The sequence below is a fragment of the Anarhichas minor genome, unplaced genomic scaffold (genome assembly GCF_050575085.1).
Source record: "Anarhichas minor isolate MPS153535 unplaced genomic scaffold, ASM5057508v1 ptg000011l, whole genome shotgun sequence".
Classification (NCBI taxonomy): domain Eukaryota; kingdom Metazoa; phylum Chordata; class Actinopteri; order Perciformes; family Anarhichadidae; genus Anarhichas; species Anarhichas minor.
In genome coordinates this window covers 13,581,821-13,607,500 of record NW_027466457.1, presented here as the reverse complement: position 1 = coordinate 13,607,500, position 25,680 = coordinate 13,581,821, and the positions used below count along the sequence as shown (strand labels likewise).

At 43.1% G+C, this 25,680-nt stretch overlaps 1 protein-coding gene across 5 annotated transcripts in view; it reads right to left on the bottom strand.

The window, feature by feature from the left end:
* Nucleotides 1-21,874, bottom strand: part of mfge8b (milk fat globule EGF and factor V/VIII domain containing b) — a 23,343-nt gene extending 1,469 nt beyond the window's left edge. Inside the window, exons 1-12 of one of the 5 annotated variants that reach the window (XM_076089524.1) lie at nucleotides 21,700-21,874; nucleotides 13,188-13,310; nucleotides 12,804-12,935; nucleotides 12,138-12,170; nucleotides 5,234-5,347; nucleotides 4,832-5,013; nucleotides 4,358-4,513; nucleotides 3,979-4,123; nucleotides 2,441-2,643; nucleotides 2,192-2,347; nucleotides 1,409-1,476; nucleotides 1-452 (exon numbers count right to left, since the gene is read on the bottom strand). The exon at nucleotides 1-452 is cut by the window's left edge and continues 1,469 nt beyond it. In XM_076089524.1, coding sequence (XP_075945639.1) covers nucleotides 416-452; nucleotides 1,409-1,476; nucleotides 2,192-2,347; nucleotides 2,441-2,643; nucleotides 3,979-4,123; nucleotides 4,358-4,513; nucleotides 4,832-5,013; nucleotides 5,234-5,347; nucleotides 12,138-12,170; nucleotides 12,804-12,935; nucleotides 13,188-13,310; nucleotides 21,700-21,769 — 1,419 coding nt within the window. In that variant the 5' untranslated portion in view covers nucleotides 21,770-21,874 and the 3' untranslated portion in view covers nucleotides 1-415. Of the gene's footprint in view, nucleotides 1,477-2,191; nucleotides 2,348-2,440; nucleotides 2,644-3,978; nucleotides 4,124-4,357; nucleotides 4,514-4,831; nucleotides 5,014-5,233; nucleotides 5,348-12,137; nucleotides 12,171-12,803; nucleotides 12,936-13,187; nucleotides 13,311-21,699 lie in introns of all 5 variants that reach the window. The other 4 variants (XM_076089521.1, XM_076089522.1, XM_076089523.1 and 1 more) reach the window with 4 other exon arrangements.
* Nucleotides 21,875-25,680: the final 3,806 nt, after the last annotated feature.

The following is a 25,680-nucleotide window of genomic DNA, read 5'->3' as shown; positions in this document are numbered from 1 at the left end:
CTTTCACTCGACAATGATCTCAAACTCTTTTTGTATACAACATCCTGTCCGTCAAAGAGGGCGTCTCCTCTGGCTTGAAGACCAACATCTGGTTGGCTGCTAAACTGCCTAAATGTGACACGAGATTTGATGCATGTGAATAATCTTTTGTTCTGTGCGTGTCAGTTCACCATAAACTGTATTTTTTCTAAATAACCCACAGAAACAAAAATCTGAGGGTGCGTTGGCACAAGATGAGTTGATGACTTTACCTCCTAATGGGGCGTCTTGGCTTTAAACAGGAACAACAGTGTAAATAGTGGGGCGCTCGCTCTTCTGTTGTTGGCTGCAGAGTGAATACTTTGTTGACATGTTGGATGTTAACTCTCTAGAGCAGTTCAAACTGATGTACTGTAGGAAACATGAAGTTAGGACTTTACTGTCCAAACCGCTGCAGAGAAATATCAGGAATACTGAAACACACAAAGATTGAGATTTTGAGTCTCTTATTTTTTAAACATAAATATGGCAAATTTTTTAAAACTATTTGGCATCACTTGCTAGTTTTTCCATACTAAAGAGCAACAAGCATGTTTTTGTTCTTTTACCAGATTTAAAGGCTTCTTGCCGATATGTAAATAATATATTCTGTGCAGATTCACTTTTTGGTAAAGAACAATCAACCGAAAGCATCAATGTATCATCTGAAAATAATTTATATTCTGTGTGTCTTGAGGGGAAGTGAAGCGTTTGGTTATAGGACATTAGCAAGCTGACAACAGTAGCTTATGTACATCACCAGCCGTGGGTCTTGGAGGTTCAATGTTCCAGGTAGAACTGATCTAGGATCAGAGTCTAGGCAGCACCTACTAATACAGCAGCAGTCCTGTTACCCCTGACCTCAGACACAGGGATGAGGGAGTCGCCACCTTTAATTTAGCCGGTAGGCGGGATAAGAATCTGACCCCAGCTCTGCTCAGTGACAAAGAAGACGTGTCGTCTCTTGAAACAATCACAGATTTGGTTCAGGTGGAATAGAAGAGCGATCAATTCAGGAAACGAACAAAGAGGGGACGCTGTGAGCTGGACTCAATCAGGGCCCTGGTAACAGTGGTTTAGGGTAACATCTCCCACCTCCAACCAGCCAGGGTTGGAGGTGGTTGTGTGCTACTCTGGTGTTTGCTGCCCCCTAGGGCTGAGAGCAAGGCAGTGCAGGTGTGGCTCAGGAGGGGGGAGGGAGGGAGGGAGTAAGAGGGAAGGGGGGGGCAGGAGGAGGAGGAGGAGGAAGAGGAAGAGGAAGAGGAAGAGGAGGTAGAGAAAGGAGGAGCAAGGGGAGGCTGGATCAGGACAGCACTACTCGTCACAGCCCAGAAGCTCCATTCGCAGGGTGATGCGCTCGTGCCACTCCCACGGCAGGATGCGGACGTACCGGCTGTAGAACGAGGGCTCGAAGATGTTGTTTTTGTGAACGTTGTTGTCGCTGTTGCCCGGAAAGATCTGGACGGAGAATAACAGCCGATCAAAACCACACAGATCATAGCTGCAGTTAGCCTTCACGATCTATTCTGCTATTCTACTAAATACTAACGGAAAATATTGGTGTCTTTTTAAGTTAAACATTTATGGACAGCTCGTTTACTTTCTCACATTATTTAGTTTATATATTGTTATATTGTAATTTATTTTTCTCATGATGAAAGCACACCTAAACAACTTGACTTCAAATGAGTGCAACAATGAGCTTATAGATATATGAAAATAATTTCTGGCACAGTGAAAAGAGGACAAAAAACAGTGAACGCCTAAAGTTCACAGAGGAAAAGCAGAGTTAACTAAATTCAAATCACAAACTGAACTTAAATTATAAATGTTCGATTGAGTCAGAGGAAACTGTTATTGTTCCACATCCTTGATTTAATGACTGGGAAATAGATTTTTGGATGCATTATAAATGAATGCACACAGAATGCAAACTAATCAAAACCAGTGTCAACCTAATTGGCTCCAGGTGTGTAGACCAGCAGGTAAAGCTCAACTATTAGTTCTTTAATCTAAAACAACTATCATTATTATTTTAATTAAGTTCATATTTTTGTATCGTATTGCGTATTTTCTTGAGTTAATGATTTTTCAGATTTTCTCTTTCGTTTTTTTCCCCATTTGGATCAATTCAGTTTCTTGTAAGCCCGTTTCTGGCAACATCTGGACTGACCCTGTCCGTCCCTGTGGTCTTGTCCGTCACGATAGTCCAGGACTGCCCATCGTCACTGTGAGCCACTTTGAAGGCTGTGACAAATTGGATGGAGCCAAAGTCTTTGGCCCCCTGTGTGATGACTCCTGTGACCTTCTTGGGAGACCCCAGGTCCACCTGAGGACACAGAAATCACAAACTTAACAAACACAGCAAAGGGGCGAACTAAAAAACAACAATGTGCAGCTGTGTGCGGTCCTCCTCTCCTACCTGCAGCCACTCAGACTGGTCGTTGGTGGCGGCGGTCCAGGCGTTGGTCTTGCCCTGTTTGTCCAGCCGGGCGTAGTGAGGCTGCCAGGTGAAGGCCTCGATGCCCCAGGTGCGGAAGGTGCTGGAGGATGTGATCTGACGGTCGGACACCAACCGGGACTTCATGCCCATCGGCTCCGAACAACCTGAAGTGTTTGAATACACTGTGGAGGTCAGACCAGGTAGAGAGACAGAGGAAGAGACAGAGACAGAAAAAAGGAGGGATGGAAAGAGAGAAAGAAAGTATGACAGACAGGGGACAGACAGGAAGTGGCTCAGGCCAGCCATCGATGTGAAGCAGAACACAACCAGAGACGATGATGCAGAGGACAGAGAGGTGAACGTGAAGCCAGAAAAGTACATTTTCTGGATTACCTGAGCTCACAAGTTTGCCATATTTCCATACTTTCACTATCATTTCACATGATCAGTATGAGCAGAATTTCAATCCTACAGTAGAAACAAACCTTTGGAGCGATGATCTATAAAGGCTGTAACAGACTTCTTAATGAGCGTGTGTTAGTGAAGTAGCTGCACATGCAGGATGAACAGAGGGTCAACGATGCAGAAAAAAAGTTCCAAACTTCAGCTGTGCTGTTACTGTCCAGCATTATGCAGCTGCTTATACAACATCCTCTCAGTTTCCTAACATTATTTTACACTTGAGAAGATTCACTCGAATGAATCGTGTTTGAAGTACGGACATATTAACTTAAGCCGGGACAAACCGTCTCCTACAAAATGTTATAATGAGTCATTTGCATTGAAGCAAATGCACCAAAAATGAAAAGAAACAGTGAAAACAGTGAAAACTCATGCATGCTGCCTCTGATCTCATGTCACACTGACAGGAGACTCAAAAACAAAACAAGCCTCAAGCAGAGCAATATTAGAATCATGCTGGGGAGCAACTGGGGAGCGCGACAGAGGACAAAAACAGACACTGATGTGATGAATGAGACAACCATCAACAAGACAAATATTCAATGGTGTAATGAGGCCGGCGATTTCCAAAGAACCACACTGGCTTTACATAAAAGGAAGAGCAAGATGAGAAGAAATGTGTCGCAGTACAAATAACTTAAAAGAACAAAAGTGACAAACACGTTCTCTGGAGTGAAAAAAAACTCTCAATCTTTCGCATCCATGTGCAGAACGCTTGCCAGTATTACTATTGTAAAATATGATCATATGGTTTGGATAAATGCACCTTTGATTTCAATATTACTAAGCGGTGCAATCATCTGAGTAACATCCTTTGAAATATGATCAACCATTGAGCGTAGGGCTGAAAATAATTAGTGAGGGAACATAAGAGATAAATGCAAGCTCAAACAAAGAAGACTGTTGGACAACAAAGTTTCCAATCTGGAGTTTAAATGACTTAAGATGTGAAAAGATTGTCTCAGTCTCTAAAAAACCATTATTAAACTGAACACCAACTGTGTGCGGATGACCAAGCAGCGCGTGTACGTTGTGCGTTTTCTGTGCGAGTTTACCGTTGAGTTCACAGCCCACCAGCTCCATGCGCATGGTGCAGGCCTTGCGACACAGCACAGGGATGATGCGGATGTACTGGGCAATGATTGGGGGGTCGAACAGGTTGGTCTTGGTGCCGTCGTTGTCCACGTTTCCGACAAACACCTACAAAGAAAGGAGGAGTTAGCAAGTTAGTTTGTTTGTGTACTGTACAGTGCGTTTGTGTTTGTCACAGCTCCCTCTAGTGGTTAATTTCAGTCTTTTAGAAACATAGTTATGTGTATTAAGGGCGATGTATCTTGACTTGCACATCTTTCCATATGACCAAATGACAAAATATGAGTTTAAAAGCGACTTATGGACTATAGTGCACTGTGTTTTGTTGATGCATCTCCTCACATTGTCTTTCCTCTGTCCGTCTGTTCTGTACATGGTGTACGTCTTGCCGTCCAGGCTGGAGGCCACCTTGAAGACCTTAATGAACTCGGCTGTCCCAATACGACTGGCGCCCTGCATCACGATCCCTGTGAAGCGCATCTTTCTTTGCATGTTGATCTGAAATCAAGGAGAGAGAGCCAGCATTAGAACATTCGAGTTTGCCAGAGTTTCTTTTTCAGAAGAACTATCCAAAGGTTCAACTGAAACAGTGACACGAAAGTGACATAAAATGAAGGCAGGAAATGTGGGGATCACAAATTCAAAATAAAAGACACAATTATTTAATGGCAGGAAAATTATTTCTAACCTGGTAGATCTACAAAAAAGAAATGCGTCTAGATTTAGTATACATCCAAACATTTCCATCTATACAAGTACAGTATCTGTCTACATGTCTAGCAATCTACAAAAATAATGTTAATTTGTATGCGTCACCTGTATCCATGGGTTCTTGTCGTGTGCGGCGGCGCTCCAGGCGTTAACCAGCCCCTTGTTGTGAAGGCGGGCGAGCTCGGGACCCCAGCGCTGCAGGCCCAGCATGGTGTAACGGACTGATGAGGCCGAGATCTGGGACTCAGCGATGCCCCCTCCCTCCATGCCGAGCAGAGAAATACAGCCTGTGGAGGAAAAGGGGGGGGGGGGGGGGGGGGGGGTATCTTACATCAGTGTAAGATCTCCCACTGTGGCCCTGATGCAAATTTGGCATACAGTAACCTTTCAAACACCTGATTAAAAGGTTTATTTTCAGATGAAAGTAATGAGGGGGATTAAGGTGACAGTAATTGGTCACATGATTTGTCCGTCCATCCGTCTAGGAGTGCTGCAGGTCACACTTACGCAGTTGGCAACGTTTGCCCACATAAGGGGACGGGCAGTGGCATTTGAAATCTCCTTCCAGGTCCCTGCAGGTGCCACCATTCCCACACGGCTGGCTGGCGCAGTCATTCACATCTACAGAGAGATGAATCACTTACTGAAGTCATAAACATAAACAGCTTACTGGTCGAGTGTTAACAGCCAGTCTGAAAGCAAATCACAGTTAGTTAGAAGTGTGAGTGAAGATCACATGTCATGCTTAAGAGACGGGGTTGGATATTTCTCCGTCTGCTCCACACGGAGGTTAGTTGAAGCCATGCCAACAGGACTGGAGCTGTAGTAGAGAAAAGCCTTCGAGAGGAGAGCTCGTTTCTCGTTAATCAGCTGCACCAGGAGATCATGTGATCGGGCTGTGGAGTAATTAATGAACATGATACGTGCTGCTTTAAAAAGAGTCGAGTGTCATCACGGGCCATGTAGTGAACGTTTAATCGTCTTGTAACTCTTCGTATTGCCTCTTGATGGCGCCCTCACCAACACTATCTGTCCAGCTCCGTTAAATGAGTCAGAAAAGGAGGAAAACGAATCAGCAAAATGAAACTCCTTTTCATCTCTCCCCCACAAGAACCGTCAGTGTGACTGAAGCAGCTTTGAACGCTCTATATTGACCGCATAGGCATTGGGAACAAAGCACAAATTTAGCTGGTTGAATAGATGACTGCACACCAAAAACAAAAAAGAGGATTTCAATCAGACTGAAGCTTTAATCCTCAGCGGCTGTTATTATGGAAGGAAACGCACGCAAACAACCCAGGCGCACCGATGTTATGTTTCTATCCAACAAACGCACACATGGCAGCATCTCCCTACCCACATGCTCTCTCTCCATAAATAGCTCCGTGTCCAAACATTCATTTTCACACAGCCACAGGAGGATTACAGTCATTTTGAAATGTGTATCCACAGACTCTAGATAACGAGGGTCCACAGTCATGACCCTTCTGGCTCTGGGAGCTTATACTAAAAATCACAGAAAACAGACTATTTCTAGCAGCAGCAGCCGTGGAATATATGAAACATCAAGCTGTAAATTAAAAGCTCTTTGATCAACTCACGGTCTTGAAACAAATGAATAGGTGGCAGCTACCTCCGTCTGTATCCAGAGATGCTGATGTATTCATAGTATCTTCGGCTTTGTTAAGGCCACAGGAACTTCAATATATTATTTTAAGTATTATGAATTAGGATACTGACTCACAGTAACAGGGGGTAAAATAAAACTCTGGTACAAACTATAATAAAGGCAGTAGAGTACTGATTGGGTTAGGTCAGCTTTGGATTAAGACTTGGTAGTTAATGACCACAGTTGAGTCAGTTATTAACTAGAAGAGATCAAAGGGCTGAAAGTTACTCCTGTACACATCATTTCTTAAAGTTTAATTAAAATCAGACTGCCATTTAATAAAAAAAGATGAATTATTCATTTTCTGGATGGTGACCAAATATAAAGAACTTCAGTATGCAGGACTTGAGTTTGTCTCTAAAGCATTCCTGACTTCAGACTTTAAAGGTGCTCTCTACACTATCGGGAGCATTTTGATCGCCTCTAAACGGCTCTCAACACGGCTCTCAACACGGCTCAGCTGGCGGCTCGCAGCTCACGGTGCTAACAGCGCAAACTATGGCAACAGTGCTGACAGAGCTAACTGTTTAACTGAGGGGGAAACTGGGGCTGGGTGCTACGCTTCCACAACGTTATCAGCTATAACAGCTGATTAAGCTGTGAGCTTGCCAGCGGGGCATGCTAACAGAGGCATACATGCACTAAAAGCATGATTGGCCCAGCTATGTAAACAAAGGAAGGGAAAGCCACACACACACACACACACCTCTATTTTATCTTTACATAGACAATAGTTGTTTGCTGCTACATTAATACTCTGAATGCCGTATATTGCACCTTTAAGAGTCTGAATGGATAAAATGTTAAAATGCTCCATGATGTCCTCCTCACATTGTGGCGTACAGACCAAGATCTCTCTCCCACGTCAGAGAATAACCCCCCTACAACCCAGGGACGTAAATCAGTAATTGATGACAGACTGATGGAAGGAAACTCCCGTCATGCGTCAACTGGTGGCTCCTTCTCCAGTAAGAGGATTGGGCACCAGAAGGACCAAACATTCTGGTCAGCTCCATGGTCTAATCCATCTATCTGACAACCACAGAGGGTCAAACATGCACTAGTAGGGTTGAAAATTACGGGAACATTCAAGACTGAAACTTAACTTCCCTTGGAAAGGGACCCTTTGCAACCCTAGTCCTGAGACGGGTAGAACAGGTAGAGGCATCGGGACTGCAAAGGCTTGTAGATTTGTTTATTAACGGGGCAACGCAGGCTTGAAATGTATACACTCTGATTCACTGTAACCATGAAATAAAATGGGTGGAAGCATGAAAAATTTGTAGCTCTAAAATCTAATCAGCTCAGCTGCTTGCATATTTAGCAGTATCCATTATCAGCACGCTGTTTGCATATCGATTTTTGGGGGGGGCGGAACAAGTGCTGGACAGACCACCACGCCGTGGCCTCTATCCAACAAACCCTATAGCTCATAACGGAAACGGCACACTATCACAACATTCAGAGTCAATATCTGTCTCAGCATGAAGCGAAAAACCAATACAAATCTCATGCGGCTCGTTTGAAACCTGATCCGGATCGATGCAAAGCCAAGGTCAGCTGGCAGTGCATATGGTGATCAGCAAAGCTATGCAAGTCCAGGATCCGTGCTGCAGCCTAAAGGATGTGGGCCAAAAAATAAAGGCCTCGGCCCACAAGGTACTCAAACTGAGTTCTGAAAGTAAACCATACGTGTTGACAACGAGACTAAGACAAAGAGCAGTAACTCTGTGTGTGTGTGAGAGAAAGTAAGACGAGTTGGTAAAGAAACTTCTGTCCCCACAAGTGTGATGTCCAATTAAACCATACATTTAGCTCTTAAATACAGTCATTTAAGTGCTAAAATTATGCTATAATTGTTACGAACATCAACCTTCCACCTTTTAGTCACACAATTTACAATGAGACTGTTTCATAGAAGAAAAGTTAGTCTTTTCTTCCAACCAATGAAATAAGGAAATTGCATGTTTTTAAATCACCGCTCTCACGTTGCCATGGTAAAGCAACCAAGGGGGTAGCCCTAAAGGCATTATGGCCACCAGATAAAACCACAACGGCATTATTAAATAAATAAAAAGGTCCAAAGGTTTCCAGATGTGTAATTTGTTGTGCACTGCCTGCAGCCAGTGGCACCCAGAATAGCTTTGAATCGGATCTCTGCCAGGTTGTCCCTCTCTGCTGGAGGGATGCAGAGCTCTGAAATGAAACTTCTGATGTCATGAAGTATATTTACAGAGCACATGTGTTTCTAAGCGCTCACTCTGAATAGATCGAGGCATGGTGACATCAGATCACTGGTAAGTGATAGCTTTGTGTCTACAGGATCTAGATTATTGCATCTCTGCAACCTGAACTGTACATTTATTATTATCATTGTCAGATCAGCTCACAAAACTCAGAATGAATATTTTCTACAGTATAGATTCTTTTCTTTGTGACACACAAATATGGAACTTCTTGGTTAGAGAAATAAAGAGTCATCAAACTGACAAAGTCATGACTTTATGTCCTTGTGGTTTAAAGAAAAAAAAGGAGTCTTGGAAGTTTTAAATGTTAGATTTCCCCCTGCTGAACATGGAGTTATTCTACACCACATGATGGTTACATATCTACACAAATGTGGTTGGTATAGTTTCTGAAGGATATCAAGCAAAGCGCTCAACCCCCAAACTGCTTCGTGGTCCACAGAAGAGGAGTCACAGATGTGAATATGCAGAACTTAACTATGAGTGGATAACAGAATGCTGATAAAAACATTCAGTGAACCCATTATAAAAAAATAAAATAGGATTTTACAAATTAATTAACCACATTTTGTACAATTTTCAAGTTCTGCAGAGCTGTTTTTTCAAATATATACACCGAGTGAGTCTGGATAAATGAGTTTACTATTAATCTTTTACTGTAAGATTATTTCAAATTTAGACCAACTTGATGGCAAGGCTCAATAATTAACTGTTTTTCTAAACACATATCCTTCCAACTTATTACATATCTGTGAGAACAACCTCTGTGATGAATTGTTGTTACAGCCCTTATAAGTCTGTTGCTGATATCTTTTTAATGTTTACATGTAAAGGTTCAGCTTCTGTTACTTGAGATCATGTTGTGATTCCAGGTTAGCAGCTTTGAGGATCTAATGGGACAACTTAGTTTGTTTAATGCAGACTTTAGTAAACCAGGAAATGCATACCAGACAGCACACACACACACACACACACACGTATATTATATATACACACACACACCCTGTACTCCACAGGGGGCATGGAGCCCAGGGTGCCCACACTACCACATCCTGGGAGGAGCTCAAAACTGTCTACCAAAACAAGTGAAAGGGCAGCAAACTCAAAACACACAAGAAGCAAAATAACTGCTTTAATCAGTTGTGAAAATCTGGGATTTAGAGACTGTCACTAGAAAAAGACTGTTTCCATCCATCTGCTTTGGCCCAGAGTGAAGCTCACAGCTATTGACATCACTCTCACTCCCTCTCTTTCTCTCTACACACAAACTCCTTCTCAGCAAACCCATAAAGGCTTTTAGGCCAATTTGACAGGACAGTGCTGCAGTCAGACCCGAGTGGCGAGTGTGACATTGTCAGGAGGGCAGACTTAATTCCCCGTTCCGCCTCCACGTTCACTTTTCCACCCGGCAACAGTAGCAGTGCTGACGTTGCGAGCGCTCAGCGTAGACCACCACTTTCTGTTGGCTGGACCGGCACGAGGGATGAACCGTGTGTGTGTGTGTGTGTGTTAATGCTAAACAGTCTGTATATGAGATCAGGAGCTGTGTGGGCGGTTGTTCGTGTGGGTTGAGCAGCGCACACATTATTCATCTTTTTCCAGTAGAGTTTTTTTTTTGCTCCCTTGATCTGTTTCTCAGAAGGCTTTTAGTCCTTTAAGGAGAAATCTATTCAGCAAAGAAATACATCCATCCATCCATCCATCCATCCATTTTCCTCCGCTTATCCGGGGTCGGGTCGCGGTGGCAACAGGCCAAGCAGGCTGACCCAGACCTCCCTCTCACCGGCAACATGTTCCAGCTCATTCTGGGGGATCCCGAGGTGTTCCCAGGCCAGCTGGGAGATGTAATCCCTCCAGCGTGTTCTGGGTCTTCCCCGGGGTCTCTTCCCAGTTAGACGTGCCTGGAAAACCTCCAGTGGGAGGCGTCCAGGAGGCATCCTAATTAGATGCCCGAACCACCTCAGCTGACTCCTTTCGACGCGAAGGAGTAGCGGCTCGACTCCAAGCTCCCTCCTGATGACCGAGCTCCTTACCCTATCTCTAAGGCTGAGCCCGGCCACCCTACGGAGGAAGCTCATTTCGGCCGCTTGTAGCCGCGACCTTGTCCTTTCGGTCACGACCCAGAGTTCGTGACCATAGGTGAGGGTAGGAACGTAGACCGAGTGGTAAATTGAGAGCTTTGCCTTCCGGCTCAGCTCCCTCTTCACCAAGTTGGTCCGGTGCAGCGCCTGCTTTACTGCTGCAGCTGCACCGATCCGTCTGTCGATCTCCCGCTCCATCTTACCCTCACTCGTGAACAAGACCCCGAGATACTTGAACTCCTTCGCTTGAGGTAGGCACTCCGTCCCCACCTGGAGGGAGCAATCCACCGGTTTCCGGCAGAGCACCATGGCCAAAGAAATACATTTGAACAACATTTATTCTTTGTTGTTAACTTCTTTCTTAACACAGACAGTAGTGACTAGTCCATCTTCCACTGCTGCGCTTCTCTATTAATAGTTCCGAGACGCAGTGGTTAGTGTGAGAACATTCTTCTACATCTGGCTCCAGTTTGTCAACACCTACATGTCAGACTCTGCGTTTGGGGCATTTATAGTGACATTTCTGAACTTGTTAAATCAACTTCTGCCCCAATATGTCAGCCTCAATGTGCACTTCCATGTAGGAAGTGAGTGTGAGGATGCCAGTTAAATGTTTAACAACACGACGCCTCTCCGGCTTCACCACAGTCACTGCTTTTCTACGGTTTGTCTCTTCCGTTTCACACAAACCAGAGAAGCTGGCTGCCATGGGCCTCATTCCTTGCCGCCCCCCCGCACACACACGGACACAAATTAGAGAGCACTTAAAGTGTCACAACACAGTCATCAGCAGCTGTGACTTGAGGGGCACCTCCCTGACCCAGTGGCCCTCAGGGGGCGTCTCATAAACCAACATGGTCTAATAAATTCCCCTCATCGTTATCCTTGAGGCATTATCTAATTAGTGTAAATGCCTGCTCTGCAGAGGGCTCATTTTCTGGCAGCTAAGATAACTGTACCTGCCAAAGGACTTATGAACGTATGGATTTTGATGAGCTGTGATTTGTGGTTCTCAAGGGTGAAAGAAAAACACACAAAGAGATTAGAACGTTTGGAGCGTAAATATGGGCTGGAGAACTCTAGATTAAAATAGACTGCAACTTAGAATCTATGCTCAGAAGGCATAGATTCACTGATGAGGGAGTTGAAATCGTTTTGTGAAAAGACGTCTTCCTGTCTGTGTGGGTGAGCTGATAAAAAGACAGTATCTAAAACGGACATGATCTCACTGCTGGTTTTGCTGCTGGCCTTGACTCAAACAAGGAGAGATAGTGTTGACCTCGGTTTCTCTGTGGTGTGTGAATGTGCATGTTGTATGTGTGCCTCCGCATGCAGCCAAGAGAACAGAGTGCACCTGGAACCAAGAAGGGAAAATAGACCACAGTGTAAAACACAATCACATCTTTCCAATTTACCTGTTCTCGTACTTAAATCTGCCCCTTGGACACCTAGGATAAAAAGGCACACAATGATCAAACAAAATGTCCCACTTGATTCCTGCTAAGTTACTTCTTTGTGCAGACTTGGCCACTGTTCTTCTGCCACCTTCTCATGCAAACAGTAGCCATCTGTCTCTGTGTGCAGGGCTAGAGGCAGTTGGAGGAGCGCAGCACATGTTCCCACCGTTGCTTCTCTCTCTCTCTGGCTGACCCTGATTAAACCAACCTGGTCTGAGTGACGTGTGAATGAAGCTCACATAAGGACGACAGCTGCCTGTCTGGTGGCCACTCTCACACAAACAGCTGTCTCCATGTTAATGTGTCAGGTTAGACAGATTAGCCGGGACCTCATTAGACTCAGCCAATTAATTGTATAGGAATGTTTATCCGCCGTAAAAGAAGGATACAAGAGAATCAGCAACAGTGAGACTTTTAATCTGGTCTTGTGCCGTAGCTGAAAGTAGTGACGATGTACTGTAGCCGCTAGTTTTCCTGAGATGATCAAGAATACTGATTGTGATTAATAACAGTGTTTTTACACACTTAATAAAAAAAAATGACATGGCCCCAAAACACTGATAGTTAATGAATAGCTATCGATATAATCCTGATAAAACTACTGAGGAGGGAGAACAGACTCACTGTTCTGGCAGTGGACTCCGTCGAAGCCCGGCTGGCACTTGCAGACGTACTCGCTGAAGACGTCACCTCGGCGGGATTGGCCCGTCACCTCGCAGATGGCATCGTTCTTGCACGGGTTGGGGTTACACGGCCCTTTAGGACCGGGAGGAAGACACAGGCGAGGAAGGAGAGGAGGGGGAAGTTTAACCGAGCTTTAGGTCAGCATCACAGTTTTGTCAATCTGCTCTCATTTCAAATGCCTGACTATTTAGCTTCAGAGTTGCTACAACTCATTCATTTTTTTTAACCAGATCACCAATAAGTGATTTATCAGTCTGTATTGACGTTGTCCAACCAGCAACACTCGAATGTGAAACTCATTTTGACCTCAGAAGATGGGCTTACCAGTCTCGGTCTCGTTGCAGGTGTCTCCAGTGAAGCCATCAGGGCAGATGCAGATGAACGGAGATCCTGCGCCGGTCACACAGGTTCCACCGTTAATGCACACGTTCACCTTGCAGTAATCACCTGGAGTGGGAGGGAGTTAAAGACATTGATCTGGTGAAAACAATGCTCATTTTCAATTCACAGAACCTCATAAACACAAAGTATTATCATTGTGTCACGACCCGTTTTCATAACTGTCCCTACTGCAATCAAAGACAGATGCTGGGTGTTTGGCTTTGGCTGAGAGACTCATGACTGATAAGATGTTTGTTGGGTGAGTAACAACTCATAACATAAACTCCAAAACCAAGGCCCATATTAAGTCCTTGTGCAGTTACTTTCAGTAAAACCAGTTTAAATATACCAGTTTTACTCTCTTATTAAAAACATCAAACATGTTGTGAGAGTGCATCAGCTCAAATCATGTTTTCTCCCATTATTACATTTTCCACTCCATTCTCTTGCTGTGTAAACAGCCTGCTGCAGGTTGGTTGTGATGGTCTGAACAGCTGAGTAAGCCATCACTACACCGTAAACACAACACCGACACTGGATGCTTCCACCGGCATCCTGCTCGCTGCCTGGCTGAACCCGGCAGCTCTCCGGGCACGAGGGAAACCGTGTCAGCTCGCAGTGGGCGGGAAGACAAAGGAATCAAGGAGACGAAGACCAAGTGAGCTACGACTTAGTCAAAAATTGGAAGTATGATACATGACAGTGAGGTAGTTCTCACATTTTAGCATCAACATTGTAAAAAATGAACCAGTAATAACATAAAAACCTTATTACCATTGTCATATACATACATACATACATACAAGTATATACAGGACATTTGACGTCTGACTTTAACCATCATTTAGGAGCTCGGCGAGCAACTTGGGGTTCAGTGTCACCGTGAGGCTAAATAGGAGTTTTTTTTCATTTGTGTGTTTTAGCAGGGTAACTCTTCCTACCTCAAACTAAGTGGACTCGTGGGAGTAGAGAAATATTTTTTTAGACTTTTACAGCAAAGAAAAGTGGCGTTTTAGTCCCGCTGAGGGTATACTTCAGAGGCCATGGCTGAAAATGGCATTTTGAAGAGACTTCCTGTGCGACACACACACACACACACACGCACACGCACACGCACACGCACGCACACACACGCACACACACTAAATCCGGACTCTCTGGGTTTATGATCCATTAGCAATCGAGGAGATGTCGGGTAGATTTGCGTCATGTGTACGGCGAGAGGAGGGAGAAGGAGAAATGAAAGAGATCCACTTTTCCTAACATCCTGTTTGGCCATGTATGCGCTGGGCATCACTTCCCATGGATGTCCAGTGTTATCAGTGCTGTATCCAGTGTCACGGCCTTCAAGTGCTTTCAAATCTCAGAGGACTCTTGGGCAACGAGCTTGGCTGGCACCGCCAACACATCGTTATCCAAAAGTTGCTGCCCGTTTATCTTTGGGATGAAACGCAGCCTCCCTCCCTACACTGGCAGACAGCTCCCGTCACGAAACCCTCCCAGCGCTGAGAAATAACAATGTTGAATAAGTGGGAGACGTTTCATTTAGCCGTTTCATTTAGCCGTCTCTGTAGTCGCTGCTTGTGGTCTGAAGGGAGATTTAGCCGGGAGGTTTATTGGGGAAATGAAATTTGTGATGTATTAGTCAAGGTGGTGAGCCAAGAGACAGTGGTCCAACCACGAGAGCCTCCTGGAAAATCCCTCGCTGTCGGCAAAAACCACGTCCATAAAATGACATGTGAATGAAAAAAAGGGTGTTTATTTCTTTCCCCTATTCATACTCCACAAGGGTCAAAAGACAAACTGAAAACTAAAAGAAACAACTTTCAACATATTACAGAAATGTTGCAGTTGTGTGTTATGTGGTTTCCAGATCGACTGTAAGCTCCACTGCTGCTTCAGAGGAAAGCAGAGACTTGTTCTGCCCCCTTATCTTCATATACAGCTGACAAGAGGAATACAGTTACCAAGATAAGCTCGCGTTCATATTACAGGAGAAATCTGCGGCTGTAGTTTCGGTTTGTTTTATTGAGACTTCACTCCAGAAAAGGTTTTGAACTATTCAAACTGACACACGACAGTTTAAGGGGTCAGAGAAAAAGCATATTTCCTCATTAACTTCTAGTGAATGTTGGCTTTATGTGTTCTGGTTTTGAGACGTTCCTCTCTGGCATTTCTGCCTCCACATACAGTGAAGGGGAATTGTGTTTGTGGTGCTCACTGATATAAGAAAAACACCATTTTCAAAATTCAACAGTATGTCCAGAATCAGTGCGTCCGTTACTCAGTCTTCATTGGAACCTCTTTCCACTCAAGATATTGTACCCAGAAGCGTTTGAATGCTGTGATCACACCTCCATTGTGTTTTGGAGGAAACCGAAATCCCAGAGTTGTACTTCTTATAGCCTTGACAAGCGTGCATGGCTACACTAGATAAGTGAGAAATGCCTCTGTTATTTTTGGCAAATCGACAATCCAAGCTGCAGCAGCCTGTATAAGGAAAATACCCAAAACCAGTTACCCAAAAATACATCATGTACGGGCACACAACGGTTTGGCTGAAGAAGGTTGTTGTTGAAGTAGTGACTACTTCTACTACTACTAGAAACAAGCCTCAGCATGTTAACGTCGTCTTGATATTTCAGTAAATGAGGGCGTGGATCCATAAACTTAGTTTTGTTTTCATTATGTGAACATACTGATGTGTACAGTATATATAAAGTGCTATAACTACTAAAGAAAGGGGGACAAGAGGACAAAGCCACAAGCACATCTATTTTGCAGCTTTTAACAATGCAGTAAAAACATTTAATTTAATTAACATTTCACAGCAGCTCTAAAAGTAGCCAACATGGTGCCCCACTTTGTCCTCACCACAGTGACAGATTAGAAAAGTATGTGGAGTTATGTTTGGCAGGACGAGCCATTTCCACGGGGCATTGTGCGTTTCTCACTCCTTATGAGTCATGGTCTGTGACTCTCCCATGAGGCCTCAGCCCAAGAAGGAGGTTCAAATACCAGGAAAAAAAAAAAACAGCAGTTAGAGCCACAATCACATAATTAATCCCCAATGAGACCTGGCAAAAAACAAGGTGCATGTGAATCTTGCAACAGCTTGAGCCTCAGATGGACACATGTATAAATATTTCATGCAAACATGTCAACTGATTCCAAATATTCAAAAATAAAGTATTTAGGTATTTTATCCATCTCGTTCGTATTCGTCATCATGGTTTCATGACAGCAACTACTTGGATGTGCATACAGCCAATTAAAACAAACTTGTAGGAACCTAATTATTGAACTATTTTCACCTCTGTACATAGGCATCATATCTTTATGAGATTTATGAGCTTCAGGGGTTCGTTGGTGGGGTTAGTGACCATGAATTGTGTTTACTTCTTGGAAACAAATGAGCGGCAGCACAGAACATGGTGCACATGTCCCCTGAAGAAGGAGTTAATGGAAGTTAATCGGCTGCTAATGAGCGGATCGACCAGCGATCTGAGTCAACACACTTGACCTCATGACCATATTAGAGCCCAGTTGAATAGACCCTTTTACAAGGCGAAGCAGACGTCACAACAAGAGAGTGAAACACATCAGGATGGTGAGGTAAAACCGTCTCTGTGCCGTGATGAAGGATGAAGACGAGGGAGTCATCTCAGGGCATAAGGGCATCAGTTTGATGAGAGACAAAATCACTTCTTGGGGCTGCAGTTTATTTTAGACAGGGTTCACTGACTAAGCTCGCCATTTTACTGCTTTAGGAAAACACACAGTGCACGGCCATGGGCAGAAAAATCTCTTTCATCTGAATTACTCTTGAGTTATCAAAGATGACGTGGAATAAATCAGCAGGATACAAAAAATAATACTACGCTAAGACGGTTTAAGAGGATTCCTGCTCCACACCTGGTGGTTGTGCACGGCAGGACTGATAAACGCACACATGTGGATGAACATGCGTGTGTGCAGTTACATCAGTGCTCATATCTCATGTGTCCTAAAACAGTAAACACTCTGCCCTCTGCTCGGTCACGCACACCCTGGCATGCTGGAGCGTATAGGCTGGCAACAGGAAGTGGATTCGAGGCCAGGCCTACCCGAGTCCTAAATAACAAGAGTCTTTACAATATTGAGATCAGCAGAACTCCAGCTGCAGGTGAGCTTTCTGTAATCTGCAACCGCTACTTCAGAGCAACACAGCCATCTGCTGCTGCTTCAAAACAACAACACAACAACGGGCAGCCACTAAAAATACACACGGACGTCACGCACCATCAACCAAACAAGCTTTTCCCTTTGGTACTGTTACTGAAATAGAGCCTGGAGTCACTTCTACAAGTGTCTGAACTGAACGGAGTTGTACATATATCGACACTTACAATAAGTGCCTCTGAAGATTTTGTGTAAACATTTCAAGCTCTTGGATTGAGGTCCGATTTTGTCCTTGGCTCAATATTTAAGCTCACATGACAGCTGTAGTACCGAGTGAGTCCTATAATACTGAACACTGAAACATTGAGGAAAGACATTTGTCCTCAATCATCACACAGACTGCCTGTGTTGTCTGTGGGATGGAGGGAGTGACCTGTGTGCAGTTTGAGCTCATCTTTTAAAGGGTCAGAGCATCAAAAGAGAAGAGGGGGGGGTGCGTTTCTCCAAGACATCTGGTTTGTTTCTAATCTACACATTTCACAATAGTACCTGAGACATTTACTACAGATCCTAATCTATAGATCCTGTGGTTTACTACCTCCAAGCTAAACACTCACGACAGTTTCGATTTACGACTAATCTAATCTAAACATGCTCGCAGCACTCCTTTTGGGATCTTTCCTGGAGAAGGAGGTTACAGCAGACATCCGATATAGGTGTGTCAAACATTGAATAAAGCAAAATAAGATGGTCACAGTAGAACATTATTCAGCACAATGACATGTTCTATCACACAGCATGTAAAATATTCAACACGGCAGATTGGAAAGTGGGGCAACTGACACTAATAAAGTGGCCCAAATTAGAAGGCACTCCATATTGCAATGAAACATTGATTAAGGAAGCTAATCCAAATTAAAATCGGAGGAAAACGAGCCAGTCGCGTCCCGGGGGGTTGAGTGGGAAAAGTAATGATCGAGTCATCAGTGCTGAAGAAGACAAGCAGCCGGAACCGAAGACTCAATAAAAGCAGATGGTACACAAACACTACGATTTCTCTCACAAACTCACAAGAACACAAGGCTGCAAGTATCCAACTACAGATTGTATTGTGCCAATATTCACTATCTCATTTTAACCTCAATTGTAGCAATCTCAATCCCCCCAAAAGAAAAAGGTTTAGTGTTTTCCAGAATCTTGCTTGTTTCAGGGTAGAAAGTCCTCTAAACTCTGCATTAAAACCCATAATAATAATAATAATAATAATAATAATAATAATAATTTTGTAAGGCAGAGTGAGCCACAACACCTGTTCAGTAATGAAAGAAGCCTTATTAGTTACAAAAAAGTAAGCAGAAGAAAAAGGCCAGAGGAATTCACAAAAAGTTGACGATTGCAGTGCAACTGTGGCAGGAAATGAATCTCCCGGTTAATTAGGTCCAATAACCGCCTGATATATTGGCAGTCATCCCCCATCTTACAACCACAAGTACATTTGCACCAATTTCAACTGAAAACCTGCCGACATACAAAATATACACATACATGGCACGCCATTGGTCCAGAGTCGGGCTATATTTAGCCCTGGTTCACTCGGTTGCCCTAAGTGGTCTTGTTGTGAGAAAAGACTGCCTCAGCCCGACACAGGACACCGGTCTCCACTTCTCTCCCCTCAGCAGCAGACTGATGAGCAACAATCTGCTGAATTGAGTCAAATCAGGTAAAACAGGGGGGAAACCTTCCCTCAGCTCTTAAACTGCCCTGTAAACATTCTGCATGACACAGCAGCAACAAGTCCCGCCCCCTCCCTGACAGTGTGGAAAGGTCCTAGTCAGCGCGGTTGTGGGTGGAAGTTCAGTGCTGGCGAGTGCATCCGGAAAATTGACTCAACGTTCAGTAGGTTCAGTGTAGCCACGCCTATTCTCCTCCACGACGGTCCCCGAGCCTTCAGGAACTAACATGTTGGGATGTGTGCACTTGTCCTCGCACTGTTTCACTTTCAATTCAAACAAAAAGAAGGTAGAACAAGAAGTGGATTCAACATGCATGCGAGTGATGCACTGTGGAAGACTTAGCAGCCTGTCTGTCACGCACGTCTATATAAAGGACTTTACAGGAAAGGGAATGGAAATACAGTTTGTGGGAGAAAAAAGTATTTGTGTCTTGAAGTATATTTGTTTAAAATCAATCATATCCATAATTCGAAATGTATCCATGTATATTCACATTCATTCCGTGATAGTGGCCTGTATATCATTGTCATATGTTCTTCACATCACTGAGGCAGGGAGTGTAGTATAGCGGCCTTGGAGCCCGGGTGAAGATAGAGGGGGGGGGGGGGGGGGGGGACGTAGATAAACAAGTAGGGCAAGATGTCTAACGGAGGGAAAAGACGAGAGCCGGTCGCTGTGACTGGCGGCCAGAGGTGGAATCAGGAGAAGACGAGTGGGGAAGGAGACTGTGGTTGATCAAAAAACCCTCTGTTATGACTTGTCCCAGGTGCACAGTGGAACTAGTCTAGGTGAAAGGTCAGAAGAGGAGGACATCGCCGAAGGGGGGAGAGACTTAGGGTAGAATGGAGGTATAAAGTAATGAACAATGCTATTGTGAAGTGAGTTGACTCCGGACAGCTCGGTTTACTTGTATACTTTCTGATGCAAATAAATCTGCGTGAACTGAAGAAAATCCAATCTCTGGTGTGTTCTGTGGTGTTCGTTACAGAGTTAGTAGTGAGATCCTGTGGCGTCTCACCACGACTCAGATAGAGAACAGTTCCTGAGCCAGCCGCTAGGTAAAGTCAAAGAAGTTCATATCAAAGTTAAGCAGAAGAGCTTTTGTTTATCTGTAAAATATATATATTTGATTCTGTAACTTGTTCAACTGCATTAATCTCCAAATAGATCAATGTCCTGTCGACCCCTAATGATGTCACATGTACCTGCAGCATTGGTCAACACAAGCCGTGGAAAACATACGACACTGCTATGCAATATGTATTGTTCCGTCAGCTATAGGGCTATGTTTCTTAAAACAACGTAAAACGTTAAACATGTATTTGTTTGTTTGTTTGTTTATTTTTATTTGTTGCTGTGTATTTGGGTCAATTGTGTTTTGTTTTTCTGTCTGTATCGGCAATCTTTTCACATGTGGAGTCCATTTACTGATTTTCTGATGTTTGTTTGTCGTTTCTTGTTTTATTGATCTTTGTGCTTTTAAAAATTGTTGCTTGTTTTTATTTGAAGTGTCTTTGTGTGGACTCCAGGAAGACTACTTCACACCACTTCTTGGTGCCAACAGGGATCCTAAATGTAAGAATAAAACAAGTTGCGTACAGATGTTTCATACGCAGATTGAATGCATACGGATACGAATAAGCAAAATTGCCTCGTTAGATCTCATATTGAATGTAATGTGGTCAACTTTGAGCTTTATTTATGTTTTATACACTTTCTTGCACATTTTCCAATAAAAATCTTAAATAATGAAAAGATCCCTGACCTCTGGCAGCAAGCATAAATCCATGAGGCATTAAATGTTGACTGTTGACTCTGTTTCGCAACTCAAAAAGCCCAAAGTCCAAAAGAAATACATAATCTGTCATTCACACAGCACCAATGCAAGCCATGAAATCTGCTCTTTGTCAATGTCCAGCAAAAAAAGCTCTAAATGGAACAGGAGTACTTTAACATTTGGAAAATACATCATCATCATCACACAAAGAGAACCACTTGTGTGACATGTGATGCCTCGTCCCAGGTCTGTGAGCGGAAATGGAGGCGGGAGAATCAGGCCGGTTTTTACCCTTTGTACATTGCCCTAAATGTGTTTGATGCATGGACATGCAGACAAAGCCTACTGCCACCGGCACGAGGTTAACACTGGACAAGTATAATAGCCAGCCTACATGTGTCGTGCTCTTTAAAAAGGGCACTCTGCACACACAACAATATGCCCTGAGGTTTTATTTCAGTAACCATATATTCAGACATAAAGAATGTCTGGTCTAACATTACAAAACCTGTATTATCGATTGCAAATTATTCTTTTTTTGTATACTTAAATTGTGAATTACTTCTTAACCTTCAACTGTCTAATCTTGCAGTTTCAGAGCCAAACAATGTTTCATTTCTCACATTCCCACTCAGTCAAATGAAGGATCGCTTGAACTTGTGCACCTCGGAGAAAGAGCAACTTTAACGTAACGTGCACCACCCCCCCCCCCCCCCCCCTTCACTGCAAAGGACGTTAAAGGCGGAGGTTTGACCTGTAAACAAACACAAAAGAGGCAACTTACCGTTCACCCCGAACACCAGACAAGCTGCGAAAAGTTGCAGCCAAAGGACGAGACGTGTCTGCTCCTGCATGGCTGCCGTGTTGGTCAGTTGTTGATTATCTTGTTGTTCGTTTATTAGCTCGTTAAAGGGACGAAAGGAGGAGAGCAGCGCGCGGGACTTTTATCGCTTCTGTGGCTCGAGCTTGTTGTGCGGCTCTGAAAACAGCCAGGCAGCAGGAGTAGAGCAGGAACACGTGCGCCTCAGCTCCCAGCCAATCACGGCCTGACTTTTTAATTGTAACTCCGCCCCCTCCCGGTCCCGCTGTCGGTGACACACACAAACACACGCACACACACGCGCGCACACGCACCGAGGGCAGTATTGAAACAAAGAGAGCGTTTATAGCTAATGAGCTGCATTTCATTAAATGTCTTGATTACGATCTTTGATATAAAACCACTGAGAGGAACATAATTGTTCCCCCATTTTGCCAGTTAGTCACATTTAATCTGTGACTTAATTTAGTGTTTCCATGCGGTTTCTTTGGGCAAATGTCTACAAGAAACCAGTGCTGAAATGTAAAACTCAAAGTTACTTAGTTATTAACTAAGTAACTTTACTTAATTGTAGCCGACTGTAAAGATGATCTGACAGTATACTTTCTTGAGTATTTCAATTTCATGGCAAGAAGAGTGCAAATATAAAGACAATACAATAAGGTGCAAAAACATATATGCAATAAACAATGCCAGAAGTATGGATCATAATGTAAACGGGTTAACTGGGTTACATGTAAGTGCAGCACATGATATATTGCAGACATTTATTTGATAGATAGTGAGATTAAACATAACATATGAAGAGGTCATGAATCATTACCAATTTGAACTGACTTTTACTTACAGGATTTCTACTGTGGTGCGAATGAATACATCCTCCACCACTTGAGGAAAGACACTTTTCTTTCTGAAGTTTTCATGTTTTTGTGAAGTGGTGTTTCACATATGAGGCATGAATATACAAATCTGTGATGTATGGGATTTTACTTAACATGTAAATAATCTGAGAGCTACATAGGGGATTTTCCCATTCCACACAATGCGGGATTACCAACTGGAAGTTTGTCACTATGAATAGTCCACACATTAAAATATGTGCTTTTTTCTGTTTAGAAGCTGATTAAGACTTTGCATGTTTAATCAACATTTAGATTCAATTAAAAAGGCCAGTTACATCAATGTCTCTGTGAGTGTGTTCTTGTGTTGTTTGCCTATTCTCAAATAGTTGTGGGAAAATTCCCAGCATGAAATCCTCCGAAATGCAGATTAAGGCCAGTGTTGTATTATGGAAAGCATAAAAAAAGGTTCATCTGTGGGCGTTTCTCAAGCTGAGATCCAGCAGTGGGTCAGAGCTGATGTTCGTGCTCTCGGAGGGAGTGGGCGTGAGGCGAAACATTGTTTTTAATGAGTGTGAAGGGATATCCAAGACCCTTTCAGTCTTTGACCTCATTCTTCTTACACGCATGAATATGGTGTGTAGTTGTTATTTTTCCATCCTGCTCCAAATAGGAGACAAAAGCAGACTAAATATAACAACAGTCACATTACTGTCAACTTTAAGGATATGACATCTGCTTAAGTGTCTCTCTGCCTCTTATCTTTACATTTCTTTTCCCTGGGATTTTAAATGTGGCACATTTTTACAGTAGCAGCAACAACGTTCTCAGATGAACTCTACTTTGATTGGCGGTGTTAAAATGCAGCCTTCTGTAGCTATAGTAACGCGTCATAAATGCAGCTTAAAGTGGTCTCAGAAGAAAGGCTGCTGTGCTCTGATGCTGTGCTCTCATCACATCGGCATGCTTCGTTCGTCTCTCTGTTCTCTTGCACATTTAGATCAAATGCAGTTAAAAAAAACTAACTCTGCAAATCACATGCAGTGTGAAACTTATAGACCTTCTCACATGTTTCCCCCAGATGACCTTTTTCACATCAAAGCTATATCTCAAGCTATATGGAGCGATACCAAGCTCCTCTTATATTCCCACTGGTTAGTTAGATGAGGTCGAACAGAGGGTGAGTATACTGACGGACTCTGTGACCTCAACTTCTACTTGATGAGATGAGGAACATAGAAGTGAAAAGGAAGTGAAAGTGCATATTTCTCATATTTCGGGAAATCTGGGAAACGTATGTTCTTCCTTCGGTCCTTTAAATGCCCCGAAAATGTAAATGTAGAAGGTTATTTGAGGTATTTTCTATCAAGGCCAAGCGAGGATATGCTGGGAAATTTAAAGCAGCAGTATCATAATAACTTCTTCTGTTAATATGTTATGGAAAATGAGTAATTGAGAGCTTGCTGAAATGAATTAGCTGCCCTTATTGAACTTTTATAAGGAGAGCTATTCCCTTATTGAACAATTCCTTCAATATCTAAGAACTGTAAAGTCTCTTTGGAGCAGGTTTATACTTATTTGAATGACATAAAAATGCTGCTGTCAGCAAATCAGACTAGATTACCAGCAAGGCCAAGCTGGGTTATGTTGTTGTAATTTTTGAGCAACTTCTGGCACAAGAATTTGTAGTATCTTTTCTTATCTTAACACTAAAGTACAATTTGAACTGAACAATAAGTGCCCTAACGTGACCCCAGTATTGTTACTTTATCTCGAGCACTTTATTTTGTAGCTTTCGGTCTAAAGGACCTTCATCAGAGCGTATACAGGGTTCAGCTGGAATGGCAGGTGTAGAAACAAACAAATCACATCCCAATCACTGTATGCAGAACACCTGTGCACTCCCTGGTGGTAGAAGCTCCGCCTCCTGTCAATTAACCATCAGCCTAATGTGTGATTGTGATTTAAAAAATGTGGGAAGTTTATCTCAAAATGCAGCTAGTTTTTCCATCCTGTAGCTAAAGCGTCACCTCAAGATGCCAAAAGCTTCCATCATGTTGAAGCGCACTTCAGCACAGATATTTAAACCCCTCTTGGTTTCTTTTTCTGAGTGTCAGCATAATCCCTAAAACTTTGAAACTCAACTGCTTCATCCGTACAGTCATGAAACCATAAGAACAGTCATGTGCACTGTGGGCTGGTTGACATGAAGCAGCCGCCAAATGTGGTGAGACTTCACAATGGCAGCATCCTGTGATGTTCCTCTTCTATTAAACAAAGCCTCTTCTCATGACCGACTCAGCACTAAGTCTGAGCCAGAGGATGAGGTTAATGATGGCGAGAGGGAGCTTCAATGTGACAGAAGCCTGTTTGATCCTAATCCTCAGTGTGGAGCGCAGCATAATCCTGTACACTCGAAAAAACCTTGTGAAAATGTGATTTACCAAAAGTGGAATGCTACTCGAGAAATGTGTCGAGTAATTCATAAATCTATAACTGGTGTGTATGAATTTTCACTTCTGTCTCCTGCACAGAAACACGATCAAGCCCTCTTTCACTTCTGCCTCATCTGGAAGCACAAATGAGGATTCACTCTTATGAACAACATCACAGTGAAAAATGATGGAGGAGGGGAGTTTACATTCCTGTCACGTTATTTCTTTGGAAGAACAACAAAAGTTACAGTTCAACTGAAACCTCAATTTCGTCGTTCATTGTTCACAGATGTTTTTGTTCACAGAGTTCCGGACTGTGCCAAAACCGAATGGGTGAAACAACATAAGCTGAAGTGTAGGGTCCTTTGTTTACTATGGACAAATGATACTATACGGTGTATGTACAGGGAATACTGGATTGATTGGATGACAAAAACACAATAAAAACATATATATTTTTAATATTCTGCATTTAATTTTGTATTTGTGCTTTTTCTTTTAACTTATGGTGTTTTAATATGAGTAAGCATCAACTTTACTTTAAATAAAAGTTGAATTTCTGTGGTTTGATTTTTTTTAAAGACACGTGGCTGTATTTGTTATGAAATAAAATATTTTAAATATAAAAAGTATTTCAACTAAGCAACACAAACCACTAACACACTTCATCA